Genomic DNA, 24570 nt, shown 5'->3' with positions numbered 1-24570 from the left:
AGTTTTTATTTTTAGTCTATGACATTGTACCGAATCGAGTTTGGTTTCATTAGCTTAGACTCTGTAATATATAGTTTAATTTATGTGTTAGTTGAGTTATATTAGGACATCTTTCATATAATTGTTGTTCCAACTAAAATAATGTTTATATTATATATATTTATAAGCATTCTTGATTTTTTCCATTATTGCCAAAACCGCTTACTTGCTTGCGGCAGACTGTCTACCGTTTGGCTTCCTTTAAGTGAATAGACTTCATATTACTTGACTCACTTCCTTGAATAGCATACGTCTACGCATATGTTCGATATGTAACCAATAGATAGCGTTTAACACGATTGTATGGTATATTTCAGCACATGGTGGGAACGGGAATGGCAAACCCGTTTCCCGCTGCGGCGGCGGCGGCGGCTGCGGCTGCTCAGTTCGCAGCCAACGGAGACCTCGCGGCGGCCAAGGCAGACGCCGCGGCGCAGCAGGCCTCGCTTGTCAAGAGCGAGGGGCCCCCCGCGCCCGCACCTCTGCCACCCTCCAACTTCTCTCCACAACCGCCCTCGCAGAACCACACACAAAACTCAACGGACACACTCAACAATAGCACGGTAAGTTGACCCCGCTGCGATTTATTGTTTGGTTTTTACAGGATAGTCACCCGATTAGGTTTCCTTTAAATACAAAATTTGAAAAACTAATGCCGATATATTCAATTGTAGTAGTAGAGTAGAACATACATTTCACCCAGTAAATTATTTCTTCCATTTACAACCAAACCCGTGGTATGCCCTTTTTATGTTTTAGTTTAGTTTATTCACACACTTTTACACAAATTATCTTGCCCCTAATTAGGCATAGCCTGTGCCATAGGTTGCAAGACAACGATATATTTAATACGATAATTTTAATGTGATGAATGATCACATGAAAAAAGAACTGCTGATATCTGAGGCATCTCTGTAAAAATAATAAGTTCAATAATTGTTGTTATATAGTTATATTCTACATGGCGTGTATTCCTTGTCTTCTGAAATATAGTAAAATTACATCAATATATAATTTGGAAAGCTCTTCTTACCCGTACAACTATTGCTTGGTATGACGTCCTGTTTTAGTATTACCGAGATTTAATAAAATTTACCAAAATATTATTTTAGGCCTAGCATGCTTACCCTCTCTAACTCTCATAAGTTACATCATATGAAACATTTGACTTTACTTGGGGAACTTACCCAAGTAATTATTCAAAGTAGGATTTTAGATCATTTATGATCGACAAAAAATACCACCCATTCGACAATTTATGCCTCAGACTTGAGACACTCAGAGCGGCCTTCTTTCTCTTACAATAAAATTTAGTTTCAAAAAAAAAATTCGTCCTCTATTCTTGGAGCGTTCAGCTTCTTTAGTAACAATAATGATCTGCCTAACTAAAATGATAAGTTAGTATATATTTCGGATTACTCTTCACTCATATTCAAAGTGAATAGAAACCAAGTTACGAATGACGAAGTAAACAATGTTCTATTTGACACTGTACTGGTTTAGCGTCAATAACCTATCGTTGACTAGCATGAAAACTAAATAACATTAACCGTGTCTAATGTTAAAACTGTCGAGTGTTTTGTTTAAGGGAGAGGTTGTTAAACCGGTGGAATCTTTTCATTACTCTTGCTTCCAAATTACAACAAATCCTTTATACAGGGTGTCCCGTAATCAGTGGACCAACGGGATACCCGTGATAGGGGTGGTCATCATCTATCGAAAACACCAAATTTTACTGTTCTAGGGCCAGTAGTTCAAAAGATATGATTTTTTAAGCATTATTTTGAAAATTCTACCCTTATCAACACAAAAGTTGAAAAAAAATATTTTTTATTTTTATTTTGCCCTGTTTCTTAACTTAAGGTGGCTGAGGAAACATGTGTCTTCACAATTAAATCCATTTTTGTGAATAAATATTGCCAAATTAAAAATTAAAAACCAAAACATGCGCAAATATCAAATAACTAAATTTGCAACGTGATGTTTGAAGCAAGCTAGTGCAAAAAAAATGTATGACAGCCTTGCGGACCATTATTTAAAAAACATCTGCAGTTCATACTGATTCCAAAAAGGTATAATTAATCATTATTGTGAAACAATAAAAGACAATAATTATTTTAAATCAACATTAGATAGCAATTTCTTGGCGGAATTTACAATAAAACAAAAGTAAATAGTTAGAATTTTTTTATTTATTTCTTATAATAAATGTTCGAAATGTCTTCCTCTTACTCTAAGGCATAGCCGGCATCTTCTTATAAAATTTCTTTTTAAACTTTTTAACGCCCTTTCATTATTTTTGACTTTTTCACTCACCACATTCAGTTTTTGTCTTAGCTGTCTTTCGTTATCGTTAACGGTTTCATATACGGATTCTTTAAAATATCCCCATAAAAAATAATCCAATGGATTAAGATCAGGTGATCGAGCTGGCCATGGGATTGTACCTCCTCGTCCAATCCACCTACTTGGGTAAGACTCGTTTAAATATTCCCTCACTTGTCTGCAATAATGAGCGGGTGCGCCATCATGCTGTAACCACATCCTCTCACATACCTCCTGTGGTACATTTGCTAATAAATTACTTAAGTCATTTCTTAAAAATTGCAAGTACCGAGCACCATTAAGCCTCGGTGGGAGCTCAAATGGACCAATAAGTTTACCATCTAAGATTCCAGCCCACAAATTGACTCCAAACTGGTGCTGGAATCTATCTTCTCGTACAATACGTGGATTCACAACAGCCCATTCATGTAAATTATGAATGTTAAACACTCCAACTCTTTTAAAACACGATTCATCGCTCCATAATATTGAATTGAAAAATAGTGGATCTTGTCGGCATCGGCGAAGCATCTCTGCACAAAAATCTATCCTCCGTTGATAATCAGCAGGTAATAGTGCCTGCACTCGTTGAATATGATAAGGGTATAAACTGTTTCTTTTTAAAATGCGATGTACTGTTGTTTTTGCTATACCAGTACGTCTTGAAATACGACGAACACTCGTAGAAGGTTCTTCTGTCACTTCGGCCAGTATTTGAAGTTCATCGACTCTTCTAGGTCTTCCCACGTTGTTTGCAGCTCCGGGAATTCTGCCTTCTAAATACGCGTTATTTACACGGAGAAAAATTCGATGATCCGGATAGCGGTCGCGATTAGGATAGCGCTCACGATACGTACGGGCTGCTTGCCGAGCGTTTGCATTACACAGACCGTAAATAAAATACATCTCAGCATATTCACGAGGAGTATAGGTATTAGGCATTTTATAAAATCCGGGCAAACAGTATCCAAATCACAAAGACAAACAAGGTCCAATTCAAGCGTCAGTCACCAAAAAAAAGAGTCGTAATGGTAGCGAAGTAAAAAACACGTGTGCAGCTACGAGCTATGAGCAAGTCTCTGATGAAACTAAGAATAATTTGAAAAATTAGGGTGTGGGGATCATAGGCGTCGGCCAATAGGACCCCGTAAACGAAAAAGGTACCTGAGCGAGAAAGAGATAGCATATTGTGTTATCTCTCTCTCGATAACAAAATAATTCTCAGAATAGATAGCGCTTAAATGTTTCTCGCAATTGGAGTCTAAAATTGGTTATTAAGTTATTTTTTTTGTAAAATGTAATATTGTTATACCTTTTTGGAATCAGTATGAACTGCAGATGTTTTTTAAATAATGGTCCGCAAGGCTGTCATACATTTTTTTTGCACTAGCTTGCTTCAAACATCACGTTGCAAATTTAGTTATTTGATATTTGCGCATGTTTTGGTTTTTAATTTTTAATTTGGCAATATTTATTCACAAAAATGGATTTAATTGTGAAGACACATGTTTCCTCAGCCACCTTAAGTTAAGAAACAGGGCAAAATAAAAATAAAAAATATTTTTTTTCAACTTTTGTGTTGATAAGGGTAGAATTTTCAAAATAATGCTTAAAAAATCATATCTTTTGAACTACTGGCCCTAGAACAGTAAAATTTGGTGTTTTCGAGAGATGATGACCACCCCTATCACGGGTATCCCGTTGGTCCACTGATTACGGGACACCCTGTATATACGTCTACTTAATATAGCTACGTGAATCGTAGTTACCTTATATCGCATTAATACGATGTGAAATAGAAGCAAAATTCATTTCTCTATCTACATTTATAGAATAATGTAATTAATTAAGCTTACAGCAGTAGGGATGAAAATAGGATTATGATCGATAGAGATAAAGTTTGTGAATACTTGAAGCATCTCCAAGGTTTGATTGATTACCTTCGTTCCCTCATCATTCTTGCCCACCTGATCCCACTCAAATATTCTTATATTATATCGCTACACTAGAATATTACTTATTTTATAAATCTCTGACTTTGCAACATCTTCGAGCGAAACAAGTTTTTTCTTGCATACTGTCAATTGTTTTCCTTAAAGATGTGTTGATGTAGAATAACTACGCGGGCCTGGATGGCCTGGCATGGACCAGCACTTTTTACGCGTGTAATTTCCCGCCGTAGCATATCTAATGTGTATATTTTATTGCCAGCTGTTACGTGACGAGAAGAAAACTTGTTATAAAAAATATTTATTATAATGATTCACAATTTACAACTTATATCTAAGACATTGAAGTATCGACTAACTGCTATAGCTCTAGCAAGAGCTTATATTATGCTAAGGAGTGTACTTAACTAATGTATTGAAGATAACTAAACATGGGAACAGTAAACAATATATTAAACAATGCTAAGGGTCGTTACTAATTACGTACTGATTACGATTTGGGAAAAATACATAAACAGAGTCATTACGATATAAATGTTGAATATAATTAAGTACTCAGAGTAAATAATAAGTGTAGAAGCAATATTATGTATTAAAAGTAAATAATAGGAATGATCAATGTATAACTATAGTAAGGCTACAACTATCGTAAGGCAATACATAACATCGTAAGGCAATACATAACACCTCCCCTCTTAGAACAAAGATTGGGCGTTAGCGCCTGATCTTTGCGATGGAGTCGTCATATGGATGTCGTCTTCGTCTTCAGAGATGCATGATGTTGTTGGTTGAGCTAGCGTAGACAACGGGATTGCAGCGTTTATATGTGTTGCACGACGTCGGGGCGATGAGTCGAAGCAGTTATTGAAGATCTGTATACAATTGCTGGAGTTGCGGCGGCGACGTAGATTTGTTCTAATAAAACCATTGGGCCATCGTTGACAGCATTTGAAAGTTATAAATGTTAGCATTATTATGCCGATAATGAAATAAATCCATGAGAAACTCGATTGATGCTTTTGTAGAAAATTTTGGGATCTTATTTTTTCTAATTCATCGGAGTTCTTGTCGAGATGGTGTTTAATTTGCTTTAGTGAATCTAATGGTAAATCACTGATTGATATTGGAAGCAGAGTTGGAGTTTTTAGATTCTTCATTTCTTCGAAGCAGTCTTCTGTTCTAATATCAGGAATGATGATTGGGCTGGTGATGTTTTCTTCAGTTGAATGGAATGCTGATAGAGTGCTGTAACCAGTATGCAATTTGCATCGATGAGGTAGCGTTAAGATTCCAGCTCCATGAAGCTTGTGATGGCTGAGTTCTTTCTCACATTGCAGAACACACTGAGTATCATTCGACAATATGTATAACCATTTGTTGTTGTTTAATGCTTGGAAAATATTGATGTTGGCAGCGAATGTCGTTGTGGTGCATATACTTGGAATTGTGGTTGTAACGCTGTATAAAATTTGTGCTTCACATAAGGGTCTTGCTGCTGAATCGTAGACGGCGAGCTTAGTACAGACGCTTTTTCTTGTAGCATACGTCTTACATGTGTCCAGTGAGCTCGTAGAGATGTACTGTTGTCCATTAGGGTTCGTGGCTAGGTATGTATGCTCTGGGATGATGGTGGTATGGTATGAGGAATTAGGATGTTGGATTGGGATAGAGTATATATGATATAATGTATAAGGTTCATTTTGGACTAATGGAAATTCTAATACATAAACTAACCGATTTGAATAGACATATGCAGATAATCTGGAGGAATCTAAAATTGTATGAATGTTTTCTATGATTACAGGGGCTACTAGACGTCTGTTAGTTCTTAAGTTGCTTGTTAGTAGAAGTTCTGTATAAAGTTTTTGAAGAGATATTATTGAAGGGTGGATCGTATTAGATTTTGCAAATAGTATACTAGAGAGACAATCATTAATTTCGCTATCTAAATTTGTAACTAATTCTAAAATTTGTAGAGAGATTGAAGAGATATCTTCACTGAATTTAATATCAAATAAAATAGTTTCAGTGGAATTTATGTACTCGTTCAGTCGATTTATGTTTTCATTTATAACTTGTTCATCGATTGCAATTTTAAAAATAGTTTCGTTAAAATTTAGGATCGTTGATGATGTTATTTGAATCTGCTTTTGCATGAGTGTTGATAGGTCTAGTTCACGTTTCTCAAGTGCATCGATGCATTCGTTGTATCTTTGCGCATCACTTGCATCTGGTGTTCCTATAAGCCATTTAAGAACAGAACTTAGGGCATCAAACAACTCTCTTTTTTGTCTCGAATTTTTACCTAAATACATATTTAATTCTGATAACCGGTTTTCGATTTTTCCTAAGTTTGTTTTTAGATATGATTTTGTTGATTGCACATTGGGGAAGTTGGGGTGTTTATTTGATATAGATTGGAATTTATTAGATAATCGGAGCAGAGATTCATGAGCGATAAATAATGGTTTAAGATCTCGATATATGACAAGTTTCCATGACTCGTCTGAAGGAAAAATTGAACCTTCTTCTAGAAAGAATAAACTTGAATGAGATGGTAAAGGTTGGGTAATTTTTATATTGGTGTCGGCAGCGGCGATTGCCCTGAAAGAGACGAAACAGTCTCGTTAAATTTATTTGATTTAAGCCTATATTGTATAATAAAAGATTTTATAAATTTGTACGTTTTGTATAAAATAATATATAATATAAATTTTATAATAGAACCGATGGTGAAACTGATATAAGGATTATTAATAAATTTGTTAAATGAATTGGATTTTGGGGGAAGGTTTTGGGCTGTTGCGAGATGGCTGGCCCTGCAACGTATATGTTGTAATTAATTTAATTATGATAAGATATAACTTTTATTAGTCTAAAATTTATAAACAAAAATAAAAATATGAATTAGTTTCTAATTGTTTCTTGGGTAGCAAAGGGTCTTAATCTATTTGCATGAACTAGCTGATTTTTGCCGGCTTTTCGAATAACATGGTTTTCATTAAAACCTACACGTATTATTTCGTACGGGCCGTCCCATTTAGCATCCAGATTGTTAGGATTTGGATTTCTGAGCATTACTTGGCTACCAATTTGGAAGTTAATTATATTTTTGATTTGACTGTCATAACGCTCTTTGGCTTTTTCCTTCATAGATTGAACATTACGTAAGGCGGAGTCTCTCGCAATCTTCAGGCGTTCATTTAAGTCCTTTAAGTAGTCACATGCTGTATATTCTGGAATAGATTTTATTGAATAAAATTGACGAGGTTTAAATCCGAATAGAAGTTCGTGTGGGGTAAAGCCTGTAGAATTATTAACAGAAGTGTTATGACACATGATTGCAAATGGTATGATTTGATCCCAGTTTCTAAGATTTCTGTTGTGATACATGCGAATATGATCACGTAATGTGGCGTGAAACCTTTCCAGAGCACCGTTGGTTTGTGGGTGATAGGCTGTATTAAACGTGTGGTTGGACCCCAAGAATTTCATGAGTTGTTTCATTACATTATTCATGAATTCAGAGCCTTGGTCAGAGTGGAAGCGTTTAGGTACACCGTAGTGTTGGCAAAAATGAATTAATTGTTTGGCAACGGTAAGAGCTTCTTTGTCTGGAAGTGGGTATGCTTGGACATATTTTGTAAGTTCGTCCTGTAGCGTGAGAACATACTTATTATTGCTATTGCTTATGTCGGAATAAGAAACTAGGTCCATAGAAACTCTTTCGAAAGGTTCAGTTGATTGAGAGGTTATAACCATAGGAGCTTGAAAGGATTTTCTTTGAATTTTATTTCGTTGGCAGACAAGACATGAGTCAATATAATTTTTAATATCGTTCGTCATTCCTTTCCAAAAATAGTCATCACGGATTTTCCGTGTAGTTTCAATGACACCGCGGTGTCCTGAAAGGGGTTCATCATGGTACATTTTAAGAATGTTCGAAATTTCGTCGGGACTTGGAATACGGACTCTATTCTCACATATTGTTATATGACAATCGAAATATTCGGCTAGATATGCCGTTATGTGTAATTGTTCATTTCCGTTGAGTTTACATGTCTTATCATTTTTGAGATCTGGTACATAAAGTACTTTTATATCGTTTCTTTGAAGGCATGACATTAAAGATTTAAAATAGCTTTCTGAGTTCCAAGGATCAAAATGTGTAGGTCGTGTGCAAGAAAAGTATATGTTCTGGTTTTCATTTGAGATTAAGAGATCGGTGTCATAAAGAGATCTAGATTTTTCGAGATATGGGTTTATTTGTGAACATGAGTTTATAGCTTCTTTATAGATCTCGTTTAAGTCGGAGAGTTCACAGGATATGGGAACAAAGATGTTTTTGTGTCGGGGGTCTAGGAGTCTATCTGGTGAAAGTTTCAGTTTTGGGGTATCGAGATTATGAGATGAGATTTCGGAGAAACGCTCGTAATTAGTTTGTAGATAATCTTCGGAAGTGATTTTTGGATCTGAAGTATTGATCTTGTGATCAATTGTGTTGGTGTTAAAAATTGGTGGTCGTGAGAGCGCGTCAGCATTGGTATTGATTTTACCGGCTTTATAGATGATTTCATAATCATACTCTTCTAATTTCAGTCTCCAGCGAACAAGACGGCTACCTGGGTCTTTGATTGAAAATAGCCAGGTAAGAGGTTTATGATCAGTCACAATTTTGAATCTTCTACCAAACAAATTGGGGCGAAAGTGTTTTACTGCCCATACGATTGCTAGTAATTCGCGTTCAATTGTTGAATAGTTGGATTCTGCTTTGTTGAGAGTACGAGAAGCGTACGCGATTGGCAAATCTTTACCAATTTCACCTTGAGAAAGTATTGCTCCAATTGCATGAATAGAGGCATCGGTTGTTAATACGAATTCCTTGCTAAAATCTGGATATTGCAAAACGGGAACGGTAGTGAGTATATCTTTGCACGTGTCAAAAGCCTGCTGTTGTTCTACACTCCAAATGAAAGGAACGTCCTTTTTTAGAAGACCCGTCGTAGGTTTAGTGATTTTACTAAAATTTGGTATAAATCTGCGGTAATAACCTGCAAGACCGAGGAAAGATTTTATGTCTTTGCATGATTTTGGGATTGGAAAATCTTTGACGGCCTTAACCTTTTCAGGATTAGGCTTTACGCCTTCACTCGAGACGATGTGACCGAGATAAGCAACTTCTTTTCTCAGGAACTCGCATTTATCTGGTTGAACCTTTAACCCATGTTGTCTCAAGCGACTAAAGACTTCGTTAAGTTTCTGCTCATGTTCTTGGAGGCTAGATGCAAAAACTACAATGTCATCAAGGTAAACAAAACATCGTTCACCTTGAAGACCATAAAGAACGCTATCCATTGCCCTTTGGAACGTGGCAGGGGCATTCTTCAAGCCAAATGGCATTCTTAAAAACTCGTAATGTCCGTAAGGTGTGTTAAATGCGGTTTTAGGGATATCTGTAGGGTTAAGCTCTATTTGATGAAAACCTGAAGCAAGATCTAGAGTCGTAAAATATACTGAGTGTCCTAATTTATCTAATATATCCGTAATATTAGGCAAGGGATATGAATCTCCTATTGTAATGTCATTGAGCTAACGATAATCTATAACAACTCTCCATTTTTGTTTTCCAGAGGCATCTAGCTTTTTGGGCACTACCCAAATAGGGCTACTCCAAGGTGATGTACTAGGTCGTATTACGTTTTGATCTAACATTTTGTCTACCTGTGATTTTACTTCTTGTTGGTGTACAAAGGGAAATGTATACGTTTTTGTATTAATGGGTGTCTCTGATGTTGTGGGAATTGAATGCTTGGTGTGATTCGTGAATGTTAGGGGGTCGCCCTCAGTGTAAAATATGTCTGCATAGTTGGAAACAATCTTATCTAATGATTCACATTCTTCGTCGTTTAAGTGATCACGTCTAATAAGTTTATTAATCTTTTCTTTTGATGAGAAATTGTTATTGTTTCCTGTGTTCATGGAGTTTACAGAGTAACTAATTAGGTTTGTTTGTTCATTAAATGAACTGACATTGATATAAGGAACGGAAATGAATTTGTTTTGATTGCTGGAGTTTACACAAGTAATTAGGAATTTGTTATCGTTAATATTGACTAGTGCATTAGGGATAGTCAAATCGTCGCCAATTGTTTGTTTTTCAACAATAGCAGGACCGTCTGGAAGATGATTAGCATAGCAATTGATAACTGTTTCTGATCTTTGTTCTATAAATTGTTTAGTGTCTTCCTTCTTTGGTATTTCATCAAGGAAAAAGAGTTTAAAAGACTTATTACGTATTCGCATAGTTTTTGATTGGACATAGATGTTAACATTGAATTGAGACATAAAGTCGTTCCCTAGGATACCGTCAGCAATTATATTGAGATCGGCTATGTGAAATTTATGTTTAGGGAAATCATCAAGAGAAATTTCGGAAGTGCCGTAAGTTTGTATTGTAGATTTTGAGTTAGAGATGCTAATAATTGAAACTTTATTAGAAGGATTGATCGTGTTGTTACCTATCTTATCTCTCTTAATGATAGATATAGCGGCACCGGTATCAACTAATAATGTTACTGGTACGCCATGGATATGAAATTTGCAATGTAAAAGATTTTCTGGAGGAACATTTAGTGAGGAAATATTGTATGATTCAGGTGAAACTTCTTTGTTTATTTTTAATTTAGATATTCTCTTTGATTTGGGATTTTGACTTGATTTAGATTTGTATGTATTGGATTTAGGAGTTTCATGAGGTAGTAAGTTATGAGAGATATTATTTTTAGAATTTGTTTCAGAGTTAGTGAGTTCGGTATTGAATTGGGTTGATTTAGTGCATTCAGATTTAGTATTTTGAAACCGGCTAGTCAAGTCATCTGTTTGTGTGCATGCATCACGAAACTGTCTCCGATAGACTGAATTTGTTTGTGAATATACATTACTTTGTGACTTATCTGTTTCGGTCAAGATGATTTTCGTTTGTCCCCGATGGACTGGATTTGAAGGGTATTTTAGTTTGTTTGATAATTGAACCTTCTTTAAAGTTGTAGGTTTTCCAGGTTGTTGTTCAGTTCCTGTTGGATTACAGGGTTCCAAGACTGTGTTTGGGCATTGGAGCAGGGTACTAAAGCGGTTTCCAAGGATAAGCCCCTCTCCTCGGCCGCTTGTGAGTTTAAATGATTGATATGTTTTGAATGTTCGTTATTTTCCTGTGATTGTGTAGGTAATGTACGGTGACTAAATGTTGAGGGATGTATGTGGTTCTTTTTTAAATTGTTATTGTAGGCTCTTTTTCGACATTCAGCGATTAGATGGCCAGGTTTTTTGCAATAATTGCAAATTTTTATATTACTTATTTGGAACTGAGACTTGGGTGTGTTATAACTGTATTGTGAGTTTTTGTTAGGTGAAGGTATGGAAATAGCAGGCCTAGATACATTTCTATATAAAGACTGTCTAGCAAGATTCATTTTCCGAATTTTGTCTTCTTGTGTAGCGAAGTTACCCGCGTCTGATAGGTTGGTAAAAGCCCTAGTTCGAAGCATTATACCTATATCGGAGCTAAGACCATTTACAAACACATTTAAGGCTATCTCTTCGGTAGTTGTCTTACGACCCTCCAGGGTATTATCTGAAATTTCTGTTGTTAGTTTTTCAATTATTTTACTTCTACATAAGTCTACGCGAAGGAAATAATCCGTTACCGATTCATTGGGTTTTTGAAATAAGGATTGTAGTTCTAGGGTCAAGTGACCTAAAGTTTTTGTTTGAGAATATTTTTGAATTAAAAATGCTTTTAAGTCGTCCCAAGTAACATATTGCTTAACATGGACGTCAGAGGAACCGGGACCTATAATTTTATTTAATGTGTAAATTAAAAGAAGTTGTTGCTGCTGAATGGAGGCTAACAAGAATGCGGCGTCGCAAGAACGAATGAATCGATACACTTCTGAACTTTGTGACGTGTCGAAATCAGGAATTAGTTGTAGTAGCACCTTAAGATCTACTTCTGCATTGATTTTGACTTCTGGTTTACTCATTTTGAAATGTTTTTGTTAGTAATATAACAAAAATTAATAAATCGTTTGAGTTTGAAGTAGTAAGTCAGAGTATGCCTAGACTTGAACAATAATATACGTAGATAATATTATTAATAGGAAAAGGAAACAAGAGGATATGGAATCAGAAAATAGAGCAACAAGTTAAGCCACTCACCACAATAACAGTAAAATCAGGAGCTGCATGGTCCGGCGAAACGTTTAAAAGCCTGTGGCTACCGTACGTTTTCTGCGATGGGCGATGTGTGTCCCGCTGCGTTTGTACGTTGGTTTCGTCTTCCGTGTTTCACGAAGTGGATCACGCGAGATCCTACCGACTGCGCCAAATTTGTTACGTGACGAGAAGAAAACTTGTTATAAAAAATATTTATTATAATGATTCACAATTTACAACTTATATCTAAGACATTGAAGTATCGACTAACTGCTATAGCTCTAGCAAGAGCTTATATTATGCTAAGGAGTGTACTTAACTAATGTATTGAAGATAACTAAACATGGGAACAGTAAACAATATATTAAACAATGCTAAGGGTCGTTACTAATTACGTACTGATTACGATTTGGGAAAAATACATAAACAGAGTCATTACGATATAAATGTTGAATATAATTAAGTACTCAGAGTAAATAATAAGTGTAGAAGCAATATTATGTATTAAAAGTAAATAATAGGAATGATCAATGTATAACTATAGTAAGGCTACAACTATCGTAAGGCAATACATAACATCGTAAGGCAATACATAACACAGCCCTTCCATAATTTACTCTACTAAACTACGTTTTAAACTACCACTCACTCGAACGGTCGAGTTATATTTATGCTAAAAAGAACGGCCGAATGAAACTCAGCGAGCTTTTTTTTTACATAAAATTTCTTCGCAATATAGTTTCATACAATAAAATATAATTAAGTTGCCTGTGGGTGGTCGCTCTATTCCCAATTTGTTGTACCATTGAGAAATTCATTTATGTTAAGAGTAATTAACCTTTACCACATAAACAAACGTCTTTTCATTATTCATAATTCCCGGGCATTATAGATAATACCCTCCTTTATTACTTGGTCCATAACATGTATAATAATTGAAAGAGACTTAGACTGTGTGAAATTAGATATAGCCAGTGAACTTTCCGAATAACGATTAGCCTTTGTTTATCCTCTTACCGGCTTACCTATCTCTTAAGCATTTTTTGTAAGGAAAAATATTGTATTTATCTAATCGAGGCTATTTACTCCCATTATCTATACTTTTCTGCTATCTCAGGGGAAGGTTTATTTATGCTTTTGCTCTTTTTCTTTGCTATTGCACTCTGGAGACCTGGAAAGAATTAATGTATTTTAATATTAACATTTGTATTTGGTTTTGAACGATTGGATACGCTAATACATATACAATTAGCTGAAGCTATGTTTAAGCCAAGCTTCAGAACAAGTCCTCCCATGAAAGACAACAGCAGAATCATCGGCGTAGGAAAATATTTTTGCGTTTGTGACAGGTTACAGAGGTCATTAATATATACCAAGAATAATGTTGGGCCTAGCACGCTTCCCTGGGGTATGCCAAATGATACATCTGCGTCGCCACTAGCTTAGCATGATATCTTTATTCTCTGTTTTCTATTACGTTCGTCGATCAGTAAATAATTTTGGTGGTTCCTCGTATACCAATTTTTTGTAACTTGGTCACAAGGGATGGGACAGAAACAGTGACGAAGGCTTTGTTTAAATCTATGAATATTGAATACACTTAGGCACTTGCTACCTCCGTCTAGATTCTTATCTTTGGTTTGAAGTATTTGTCGACTTCAAACAATTCGCGAACATACAGCACGTGCGGCTTCCGCGTGTCTGAACGATCCCTAAAGCATTTTGTTGAATGTTTCAGCAAAGTGAAGGCGAGTCGTCGGATGAGAGCAAGTCAGTGAACGTGGCGGCGGTGGTGGCGCAGCAGCAGGCCGCGGCCGCGGTGGCCCAGCAGGCGGCCGCCGCTCACGCCGCCGCCGCCGCCGTGAGCGCCGCCGTCGCCAGCTCCGACAAGAACCTCGTGCCCGTCTCGCAAGGCTCGCAGCCAAAGCGTCTCCACGTCTCCAACATACCGTTCCGCTTCAGAGACCCCGACCTCAGAAACATGTTCGGGGTACGTATCCTATGCACGGCATGCACAAACCAAACGCGTACCCATACCATATACCTATTTAATTATTCATATCTTGTCTTCCAGCAATATGGCACGATACTTGATGTAGAAATTATCTTCAACGAACGAGGCTCGAAGGTAAGCACGGCTTTGGGTCGTTTTCATTCAACCAGTGGCTCGCTGAAATCCATTCCAAGTGGTGGATTTCCTTGTAGCCATTGTATTTACTATTATCCAAAGTAACAATGAACGACTGCTTTTCATCTGTTATAATTAATTTTGTTCATTGTTTCTTTAAGTTAAAGTACATAGGAATATGTTACAGTTATAATATTATGATTACATAAAGAAATAATGGTTAAACACTTTCACTATTAAAATAAATTCATTAATAAACATATTCCTGTGTATTTGTATTTACAATTTTTAAATTTATTGGACAATACTGTTATCAGATAATAGTTTCAAATTTATTACTTACAGCCCAAACTAAATTAGGATATTTAATGAATTCTGTTTTTAATGTTATAAATGTTAATTATTTAACTTTAATCAGTGGCTGATGGGCTTGGATGATTCTTGAATTATAAAAATATTTCATTGCATAATACTGGTCGTCATGTTTGGTGCAGAATAATATCATTGCAAATATACCAGAATATTATTATTACCTTTCATTATTAAATGCTATCTCAACTTTGAATTATAATGTGAATTTAACATTCTGTGCATATGGTGACAAAATGCTGATCAAATATTGAACGTATTGCATTGAATTTATTTTTTAATTCTCTAATAAGTTAATTGTTATTATTAGCAATTTGTCACCAGTTTTCTATAATAACCATGACATATAAGTTTATCTATGGCAATATACTCAAAAAACAACTCAGCAATACAATACTATAAACCCAGTGTGCTGTTAAATAAGATTTAATAATAATGTGACTGCAGATTAATGATAATCATACATTGTGACTGGATTGAGCGCTTATTCGTGTTTACTGCTTTCCTTGTGTCACTTTGATGACCGACCCTTAAGTAGTCTAAAAGTATTCATTCTATGATATACCAGCTCCAAATTTCTTCAACGCCTCTCATTGGGATATGCCGCGTATTAGTGAATGATGCATCGTCACTTTAACAGCTGATGTTCCACGTCATTCGGAGGACAACTCTATTATTTATCACTAATGATAATAATAATACTTTTGTATTGTCCAAACTGCACCGCTTGCTCTCTCTCAGTGTGTTCTTATTGCAATGTAATTGAAATGAAACATAGAAATGTTATGTATGTCTGGCCATAAATATTGTTACAATTTAAAAACATTATTTTTTTTATTTAAATTTTATTATAATTATTGTAACTTCGATCATTTGGGCTATTTCAACTATTTTTGTATTACTCATGCGGGAAAAGTAGTATCTTGACGCTCGCTGTTGCGGTTGAAAAAGAGCCGTTTGTCCATTTTAAAATTACGTGCGTGCATTGAGTGGGAAAAGTGTACTTGTCGCACGCAATTTTCGAAATATCAAAACTATAATGAGGTTGACGCGTCTGACAGTTTAATATAATAAATAAAATTATAATGTAAGTTACAAAAGCTTAAAAACGAATATGGAGTCGAAAATAATGCATAAATCGTCGCATTTGTAATACAAAATAGTATGTGCAACTAGTGCGACGTTGTCGATTACCCACTTGTCGCACTTTTTGCACAATATACTATGTCAATAATGGAATGGGGGGTTAGATAAAACAGAAATGTAGCGTTTGTCTTGTACAATGTGTGTGGAGCCGTCAGTGGGTAATTTTCAAGACACTTGAAATACACAGCTACATATATGTCAGTCGTATTTAGTATTGTCGATAGAAATCCCATAATTTCTTCTGTCGAAGACCATACAGATGGCAACCACAACGGCGGCCGGCTGTTGTTATAATTAAAAAGGCAGTTAATACTGTTAAATCCAGAATTCCTTGAAGGATACATGGCCTGGTCTAAACGATACGTTAACACCGAGTCGCTTAAAAAATCTCTACGACAAGCAATGGCTAAAAGTTTTGCAGACTGCAATACTTTATAAACTTCATGATACTCATTCTAATGCTTTCCCGGCCGGTACCGCCGCAACCGCGTTGCCCCTGCCCCTGCATTTTAAATCTGTTATATCTTCGACAATATTTATTTATATTACATGGTGTAAGGGGCCATATTGATCTTTATTTAATGTACTTAATTGAATAAGGATTTATGCTGTATTGCTTAAAATCACTTCGTAAATAAGCAATTATTTCTCGTAAAAATCACAAAATAAAATCTACTAATACTATCTCGTAGGGCTCAGACTGTGTTTGCAATGTGAGCGCAAAAAACGTGTTTATTGACGACATTATATTAGAAATCTCTAAAAGTATCAGTGTTTCTCTTCTTTATTATATGCAAATATTATAAATATAAATCTTCCTCTTGAATCACTCAAATATTTTAAAAAAATGCATCAATATCCATTGCGTAGTTTTAAAGATCTACGCATACAAACGGACAGACAGCGGGAAGCGACTTTGGTTTATACTATGTATGCAGTGATTAGTGATAATATGTTTAAAATAATACGTAATTTTTATTTGTAACAGAACTTATGGCCAGACTTGGTATTATGTAGATGTATGATTTGTTTTTCTTACTGTTACTCTTTCATAAAACAGTGTAGTTTGGATGATGACGCATTCTGAACTTCTTATTAATGCAGTCTTTTAGATCGGTTATGTGAATACTTATTTTCCGTCTGTTTTGTTTAATACTAGTTTTTCTCAGTCATGCGCTTTTCCTAACCAGGGAACATAATTCATTAGTTTTTGGGCATGTATACTTCGCTGACCCTGAATACTGTGTTAATATGTCCATGAAGTATTTTCTAGAAGTAAGTTTGGTGCACCATTTAGACTGGCTTTGTGTCGATTGTCCTCGTATCTCGTGTGCAGCGGAGTGCACCGTCGTCGGCGCTAGTTGCCTAGTGGACGCCCAACGCTTTCATTACATAAACTTTCTTCCTACCCTTACAGTCTCTCTCTCTCTCTCTCTCTGCCCAAATATTTGTTTATGTATACAAGTTGTTGCACTCTGAATTTTATTTTATAATAATAGGGCTGTCATGCTTTTTTGAGTGTAAGCGTTACGTACGTTTGTCACTTTCACAACTCGAATACTTTCCACTGTATTGTGTGCTGTGCTAGCTGCTTCTTGTATCTATGGGTTATCACCATGTATTTTACATTTGAAATTAGTTTTCTTTAGCACGAACAACTGTCATTCAATGTAATTTTTGTATGAGTACTATTATTATTTACGAACAATAATATATTTAACTATTATAAGCAGAATCATATTCCGATTAAAATAATATGTAATAAAAAACCGCTTTTATATTTATATAACGTTTTATAGATTCAGTTGCACTGTACAGACTAAGCACTATTTTATTATTTAAATGAGGGTAGGTGTACAATATTGTGTATTGAAATCAATTATTACACAAGTTAGTACCATATGGTCTTGCAAGAGGATACTTTTTGAGGGTTTCCTTGGAAATATTGGAAAATAAATATAGACTGAACTCCGTAAGTAACATCATAATATTATTTGCTTAGCCAAGTTTAGATATTTAGTTTCCTGCATGAGCGATGACTTTTATAGAACAAATTGCAGCTAACATTTCACATATGGATTACTAGACAAATAAAGTAGTATGTTTTATTTGTATAATTTCTCCGAAATAATATATTGTCAATGTGTAATGAAAAAGTTTTTAAAACGGCTAGGACGAATTACTTTATGTATCAATGTACTGTAATCCAAACGCTTCTGTGTACCCATTCAGCTAGACTCCGCTCAAACTACCAACGTAACGAAACAATTATAAATAAGGTCCCGTGGACACATTTTGACTCAGTAGATATAAATTAAATGAAGAACATGCAACGCATATAACATTATGTTAATTTTTGTTGCACGTTGTTTTTTGAGCGACGCTGTTTTTAATGCATGTTTTGTCTGTCTTGCATGCAGGGATTCGGTTTTGTAACATTCGCAAATAGTGGTGATGCGGAGCGAGCACGAGAGCGTCTTCACGGCACCGTGGTTGAGGGCAGAAAGATAGAGGTGTGCATGATTCAATGATTACCATCCGTAGCACTATGTAACCTGTACTATATACATAACAAACATCCCCCCGTCTTGCGCGCCCCGCCACCGCAACCTGCGCTCGACCGCTCAGTAGTTACGCGTGCTAGCGCACGGCCAGCACCACGTATGTCTATTCCGTTAAACAAACCTTATTTATTTTGTCCCTTTACTCTCTAGACGGCCATTTAATATGCCGATCGATTCAGAGAGTATCACACAGAATGTAGAACGAACGTTTCGTCTGTCTGACAGAGGTAAGAACACCAATCACATAGTTAATTTTCGTTTAAAATTCCTTTAATAAAAAAAAAATGTTTCTTAATTCTCATTATGTTTGTGTCAAACTATACCTATGTATTCCTAATTTTAAAATTTTTCATAAATATAAATTCTAAGATCAAAATTGTGCTTCAAGTTATGGACTAACTATAATTGGGTTCGAATCCCTGGTGACTTAAAGGTACACTCACTAACTATGTTACTATCTGGTCTAGATTTTCTCTCAATTTCGTTTGTTTTAAGGTGTCTGCTCATTACCCCCACACCATAACTTTGAATATAAATATGAAATATCCCAATTACGCCTCAGTGCGTCTCATTCTTTATAACGTAAGTGGCAACTGCAGAGATATTTGAAAAAAATACATCAAGCTATTTTAGCAACCTGGCAGCGCATTCCTGAGACAAAATATAACTATTGAATACATACTAAGAAAAATCTTCGTAATGGAATGTTGATGTAGAAACCAGTTTTCATATGGTTCATTAATTGGATGATTTTATAACAGTCAGAGAACAAGTATCCTAACTACAGTTATTATTTAAAAGAGAAAATAATGAACATAATATAAATATATTATATTGTGAAGCTATGTTTAATTGTTTATGGTATGGCACACAACTGTAATGAACAGACTCCTGCAAGCTTAAAGGATGTAGTTTAAAATATATTTTATGCTCCCCAAATAAGGTTAATAATGCTACAGCCAGAGTGCAGACGAAGAAACCTCAAGCAGTGCCAAACGGTGAGTTCAACATGGTTTACATAAAATATGAAATAAAAGTTTGATACACAAATATTTAATAATTCAATAGTAATGCATCTTGGCATTTTAACCCATCCAGATATTCTGACTAGAAATGGAACGATTCCCACTCTGGGTGAGGGTGCTGACATTATATCAATCGGTGTTGTCTGTTCCGTGTTGCATCACATAGATCTCTGGGAATGCCTTTAGATGAATGCTCTTCATATGCCTCCTTTACACATCAACAGATCAAAAAAAAATCAAAATATAATTATTTACACCATATAAAACAAATATTAACATAAATTGGGCTAGTGTCCTCCATTAAGCAAATATTAAATAAATTAATTAAATAAAAAGATGATACAAATGCATACATAAGTAAATTGGCAAACGTATCCGCACACAAATGGCTGCTTTTATAAAAACATTTAATATCCTAGCAGTATACGTGCTTAACATAATTTACACCTAGAATGTCGAGTTTAGTTTATACTTTAACGGCCTTACAAATAAACTTGGCATAAAGTTATAACTAAGCATAAACCAAAAATATGTAAAATGTTTACAAATAGACATTTTGCTTACGAATGGTTTGTTCGGACGTATAACGTTTCGTGCGTTTATTTGCAAGGCAGCTTGTTATTAGGAAAACTTCAGAATTATCATTTTATTGACAGTGTTGTCAACGATATTGTTAACATTTTGCATTTTCTTTGTTTATCATCAGTTATAACTTTATACCAAGTTTATTTGTAAGGCCGTAACTGTTTTATTAATAAACGCAATGTAAAGTTACTGCAAGTTAAAATTTACCTCTCCCTGGCACATGATTCTCTAGTGACAAAGGTAAGATAAGTCAAAAAGTTTTAAACTTGGAATAACTTTACTTCGCGTTTATTAATAATACAGTAAATGTTTGGGATTCTAGTTTTAAATTTCAGACAACTAATGAACTTGAGAAAGCTCAGTGTCACTCAGAGGGCAATGCTCGGAGTTTCCCTGCGAGATCGAATCGGAAATAAGGAGATCCATAGGAGAACAAAAGTCAATGCCATAACCCAAATGATTGCGAACCTGAAGTGGCAGTGGGCAGGGCACATAGTTCGACGGACATATGGCCGTTGGGACAGTAAAGTCCTCGAATGGCGACAACCGCAAGACGCAGTGTTGGTAGGCCCCCCACAAGATGGACCGACGGTCTGTTCAAGATCGCCGGAATGCGTTGGATGAGGGCAGCGCAGGATCGATCGTCGTGGAAATCTTTGGGGGAGGCCTTTGTCCAGCAGTGGACTTCTTCCGGCTGATGATGATATGAACTTGAAAAGTTTCATCATTTGTCATTCATTTTAATAGCAAGTGAAGCCTAAAGATGTGTGCTCTCTCACTTACCTATTATGGAATACGTCGTCGGACGCATTCTACCTTGTAACACAGATAAATATACATATATATTTGCATATATATTTGCAATGAAAACAATTCATTTCAGTTAACCGAGCGTTCGCAGGGTACTGAATGCTGATTGGTCACATATTTCAATTATTGGTTAGGAAATAATCACAACATATCGTAAACAATCCCAAGTGGCTACTGTGGATTTGTATAAGATTTATTATCCAAATGTGGTATTTGCAAGCGTTTGCCCTTTATTATGCGGGTTAGAAGATCTATGGCAAATTGCACCTGCGGATGTATCAGGCGATGTGTAGAGGAGGCACTAGATACACACACACTATAGATCGTAAGAGGCAGCCTGTGACATTATTTACAATGAAACTTAAATTTTAATAGCATGTGAACAAATAGAAATATTCTACATTTGAATTTAACATCCCATTTCCCATTTCAATTTAATTTTGTATTTATACATCTAATTTATTGACTTAAATGGTGATACCTATCATCATAGTTGTTTCAATGGTCGAATTGAGCTATATTTAAATGAAGCATTTCACATTTATTATCCGTTATTATGTCAGATAGCTTCATGCGATTATATTGGTGAAACAGTCAGAAATATTTAAAAAAAACATTCAAGCATTCAACAGCATTCAAGAAAAAAATATTGATATATATTTTCTTTGTGAAAAATACATCGTCAAAGGCTGTCTCTTAACTCATGTCTCACCTGATTGGAAAGATGACTTTCAATTAACTGGTGACACCAACATATATTTTTTTTAGAACTACCCATCATTATCTCAAAAGTTCTGTTAGTTCTATATTTTTTAAAATTTCAAGATCCTGGAATGTATGTTATGTCAATATGCACTCATATCGATATTGTATTAGAGAATGTTAACTTTGTAGATCTGTTCTGTCTGATTTCTTAGTCTTTTAATATGTAGTGTGTAATCATGCTCAGTCATATAGAATATATCACAAGTGAATTTTGTTTCAGTGTGTGTCCAGTGGCCCGAAGGTGAGAAAATATTCAGTGATTTATCGACATGACGATCAAAGCATTCACGTTACATTTTACAATAACCATCATTGGAGCATGACTTCTTATTAATGTCGGTGGGACTATGGTATAGTTTATTTGCTCGATGAGATGTTGTCATGTCATAATACAGCATATTTTGTATAAATTATTCTAACGGCCATGCTTTTTTAAGCATTATTAAGTACGAATGTTTTAATCAAACGCACGGTGGTGAGCATTGATTTTTTTTGATAAAAAATAGTCTTGTTGTAATGTAGCATGGCCTAAGTTCGGTACACTCACTGATACCATTCATCCAACTGTTGTATGGAGTATATAGTACACTAGTATTCTATCGGCGGTGGCATCAAGGTTGGGATTAATAGTGTGTGCATATTTAATGCACTCCTGTGTGTCTTGTATAGAAAAATGCCATGAAGGCCTTAACATAAAACTCGAACAGCAAAAATCAATCAAGATTAATTCAAAATAGAGACTGAACAAACTCCAGGACCCGTTTATGCTTTTATTTAAAGTATGTAATTCATTTAAAATAGCATGTGACATCACTTATTGAATGTTAAAAAAAAACTACCACCCATTCCAAAATGAATACCTCAGACCTGAGAAGTATGGGCGCAATAAACTCGGTGGGCTTTTTTTCCGTCAAAAGATATGTTTACAAAGTAAAATTGTAGAATTATTAAACTTATTCTTTAATAGCATTCCCAATCTGTGGTATCATTAAGAAAGTCATTTATGTTATAATAACCTTTACCACACAAACGTTTTTTAACAATTCTTTTGAATAGCGTAATACTTTTGTTTTAAACATTTTCTGGGATCTTGTTTATCTGTAAAAGCATATACATCGCCCCACAAAAGACTTACTAACTCGACTTAGCCGATTAGAAGGCAATATAAGCTTATGTCTGTTCCTGGTGTTAACATTATGGTTATGACAGTTTCTAGCAAATTCACTTATGTGCCTATGAACATACATTACATTATCAAGAATATATTATATATATAATGTTTGGCTCTCACACCAAACAATAATTTAACATGGTACCTATGTCTCACTCATAGTGAGAGTTAGAGTCGGACAGTAGTATGTCGGGGTGAGTGTAAGGGTAGTGCGAGTGCCAGGTCAGTGTGTCAGCGCGGTGTGTGTTCAGGGCTGCGGGTGTCGGGCATGACGTGGCCGTGGCTGGGCGCGACGCCGGCGGCCTCCCCCGCGCCGCCGCTGGTGCTGGCGCCACGCGCGGCGCAGCGACGCAGGTAACGCGGTACACACGCCTCGTGTGCGCTAGCCTAACCGCACAGCTGCACCATCTCCCCCACCTTGCACGCCCGCATGTCGTAGTTCGAGTCACATTATATGTAATACAGGGAGTGACGCGAGAACAGACGAGTGCTCTGTATTATGTATGGCGTGATCGTTTGTTGCATGTAGGCTCGGCGGCACTGCGCGGGTCGGCCGTGATGCGCGGTCGCTCGCCCCGCCCCCTCGCGCCCCTCCCGCCCCTCCCGCAGATGGTGCCGCGCGCTGCCTACGCATCGCCGTTGCACGCGTATGCACAGTGAGTAACACGCTGTAGGCAGACCGAACTAGAAGCGAGCTCTCCTTAATTGTACAAGGGAGCTGCAACGTTTATCTTTATTTTGTATTACTTAAATCAAATTTATTTTGGCTCGAAATCTTTGACCAAAAGGTTTAGTGTTAGTAAAAAATATACTTAATAATTTTAAATTAAAGCAAAATAAGCCTAAAATACATGCCTATGATACATAGTTTTCTCTGTCTACTTGTACTTAACATTATTTTTAAACTAAGAACAGCTAGAATCACGACAAAACGCCACAAATAGTGCCTAATATTAATGTAAAAAGTAATTATATTCTGACAGTTTCATATTTTTTTTAAACTTTTACAATTCAAAGTGATGCTAGTTTTGTTGTGATTCTGGCACTGTTTCGTAACACAATAACATCTTGTTCTTTCTGACATCTAAATAATCACATCGCTTGCTTAACGCTACTTACAAACACCGAACTTAACTAAAACGTACGTAGCAAAAATAAAAGTTAATATCTTTTCCTGACAGGATTCAACAGTCCATAGACAGCTCAAATGAAAATATTTAAGAATAATAAATCTAATAATTGTACTGTATAAGCTACCAGTATGGTATGATTTTAAATATTTTTATCCTTAACCACTTAACAGCATCACAAGCACTTTGTAGAAAAATTAGATGTACCTAGATGTAGATTGAATTTTAACAAAATGTTAAATTATTTATTTTACTAAGTACTGCTTGTTGTCACTGTGTCTCACATTGTATCATTTCTTCGAAGCATATTTTTCTCTTTCCATTCTTCTAATTTTTTTTTAAATAGATAATTG

At 35.7% G+C, this 24570-nt stretch overlaps 1 protein-coding gene across 12 annotated transcripts in view; it reads left to right on the top strand.

The window, feature by feature from the left end:
* LOC126970580 (RNA binding protein fox-1 homolog 1-like) overlaps positions 1–24570 on the top strand; it is a 103539-nt gene that overhangs the window by 64828 nt on the left and 14141 nt on the right. For 4 of the 12 annotated variants that reach the window (XR_007730666.1, XM_050816563.1, XM_050816564.1 and 1 more), the window contains exons 3-10: positions 357–602; positions 14263–14514; positions 14599–14652; positions 18588–18680; positions 19675–19729; positions 22137–22157; positions 23339–23441; positions 23617–23743. Coding sequence is in view for 11 of the 12 variants with exons in the window: in XM_050816563.1 (XP_050672520.1) it covers positions 357–602; positions 14263–14514; positions 14599–14652; positions 18588–18680; positions 19675–19729; positions 22137–22157; positions 23339–23441; positions 23617–23743 (951 nt within the window). In the remaining variant the exon portion in view is untranslated. The remainder of the gene's footprint in view (positions 1–356; positions 603–14262; positions 14515–14598; positions 14653–18587; positions 18681–19674; positions 19730–22136; positions 22158–23338; positions 23442–23616; positions 23744–24570) is intronic. The other 8 variants (XM_050816562.1, XM_050816560.1, XM_050816559.1 and 5 more) reach the window with 2 other exon arrangements.

Source organism: Leptidea sinapis, chromosome 21 (genome assembly GCF_905404315.1).
Source record: "Leptidea sinapis chromosome 21, ilLepSina1.1, whole genome shotgun sequence".
Lineage (NCBI taxonomy): Eukaryota > Metazoa > Arthropoda > Insecta > Lepidoptera > Pieridae > Leptidea > Leptidea sinapis.
The sequence above is the reverse complement of the archived record's forward strand: the minus strand, read 5'-3'. Positions and strand labels throughout refer to the sequence as shown.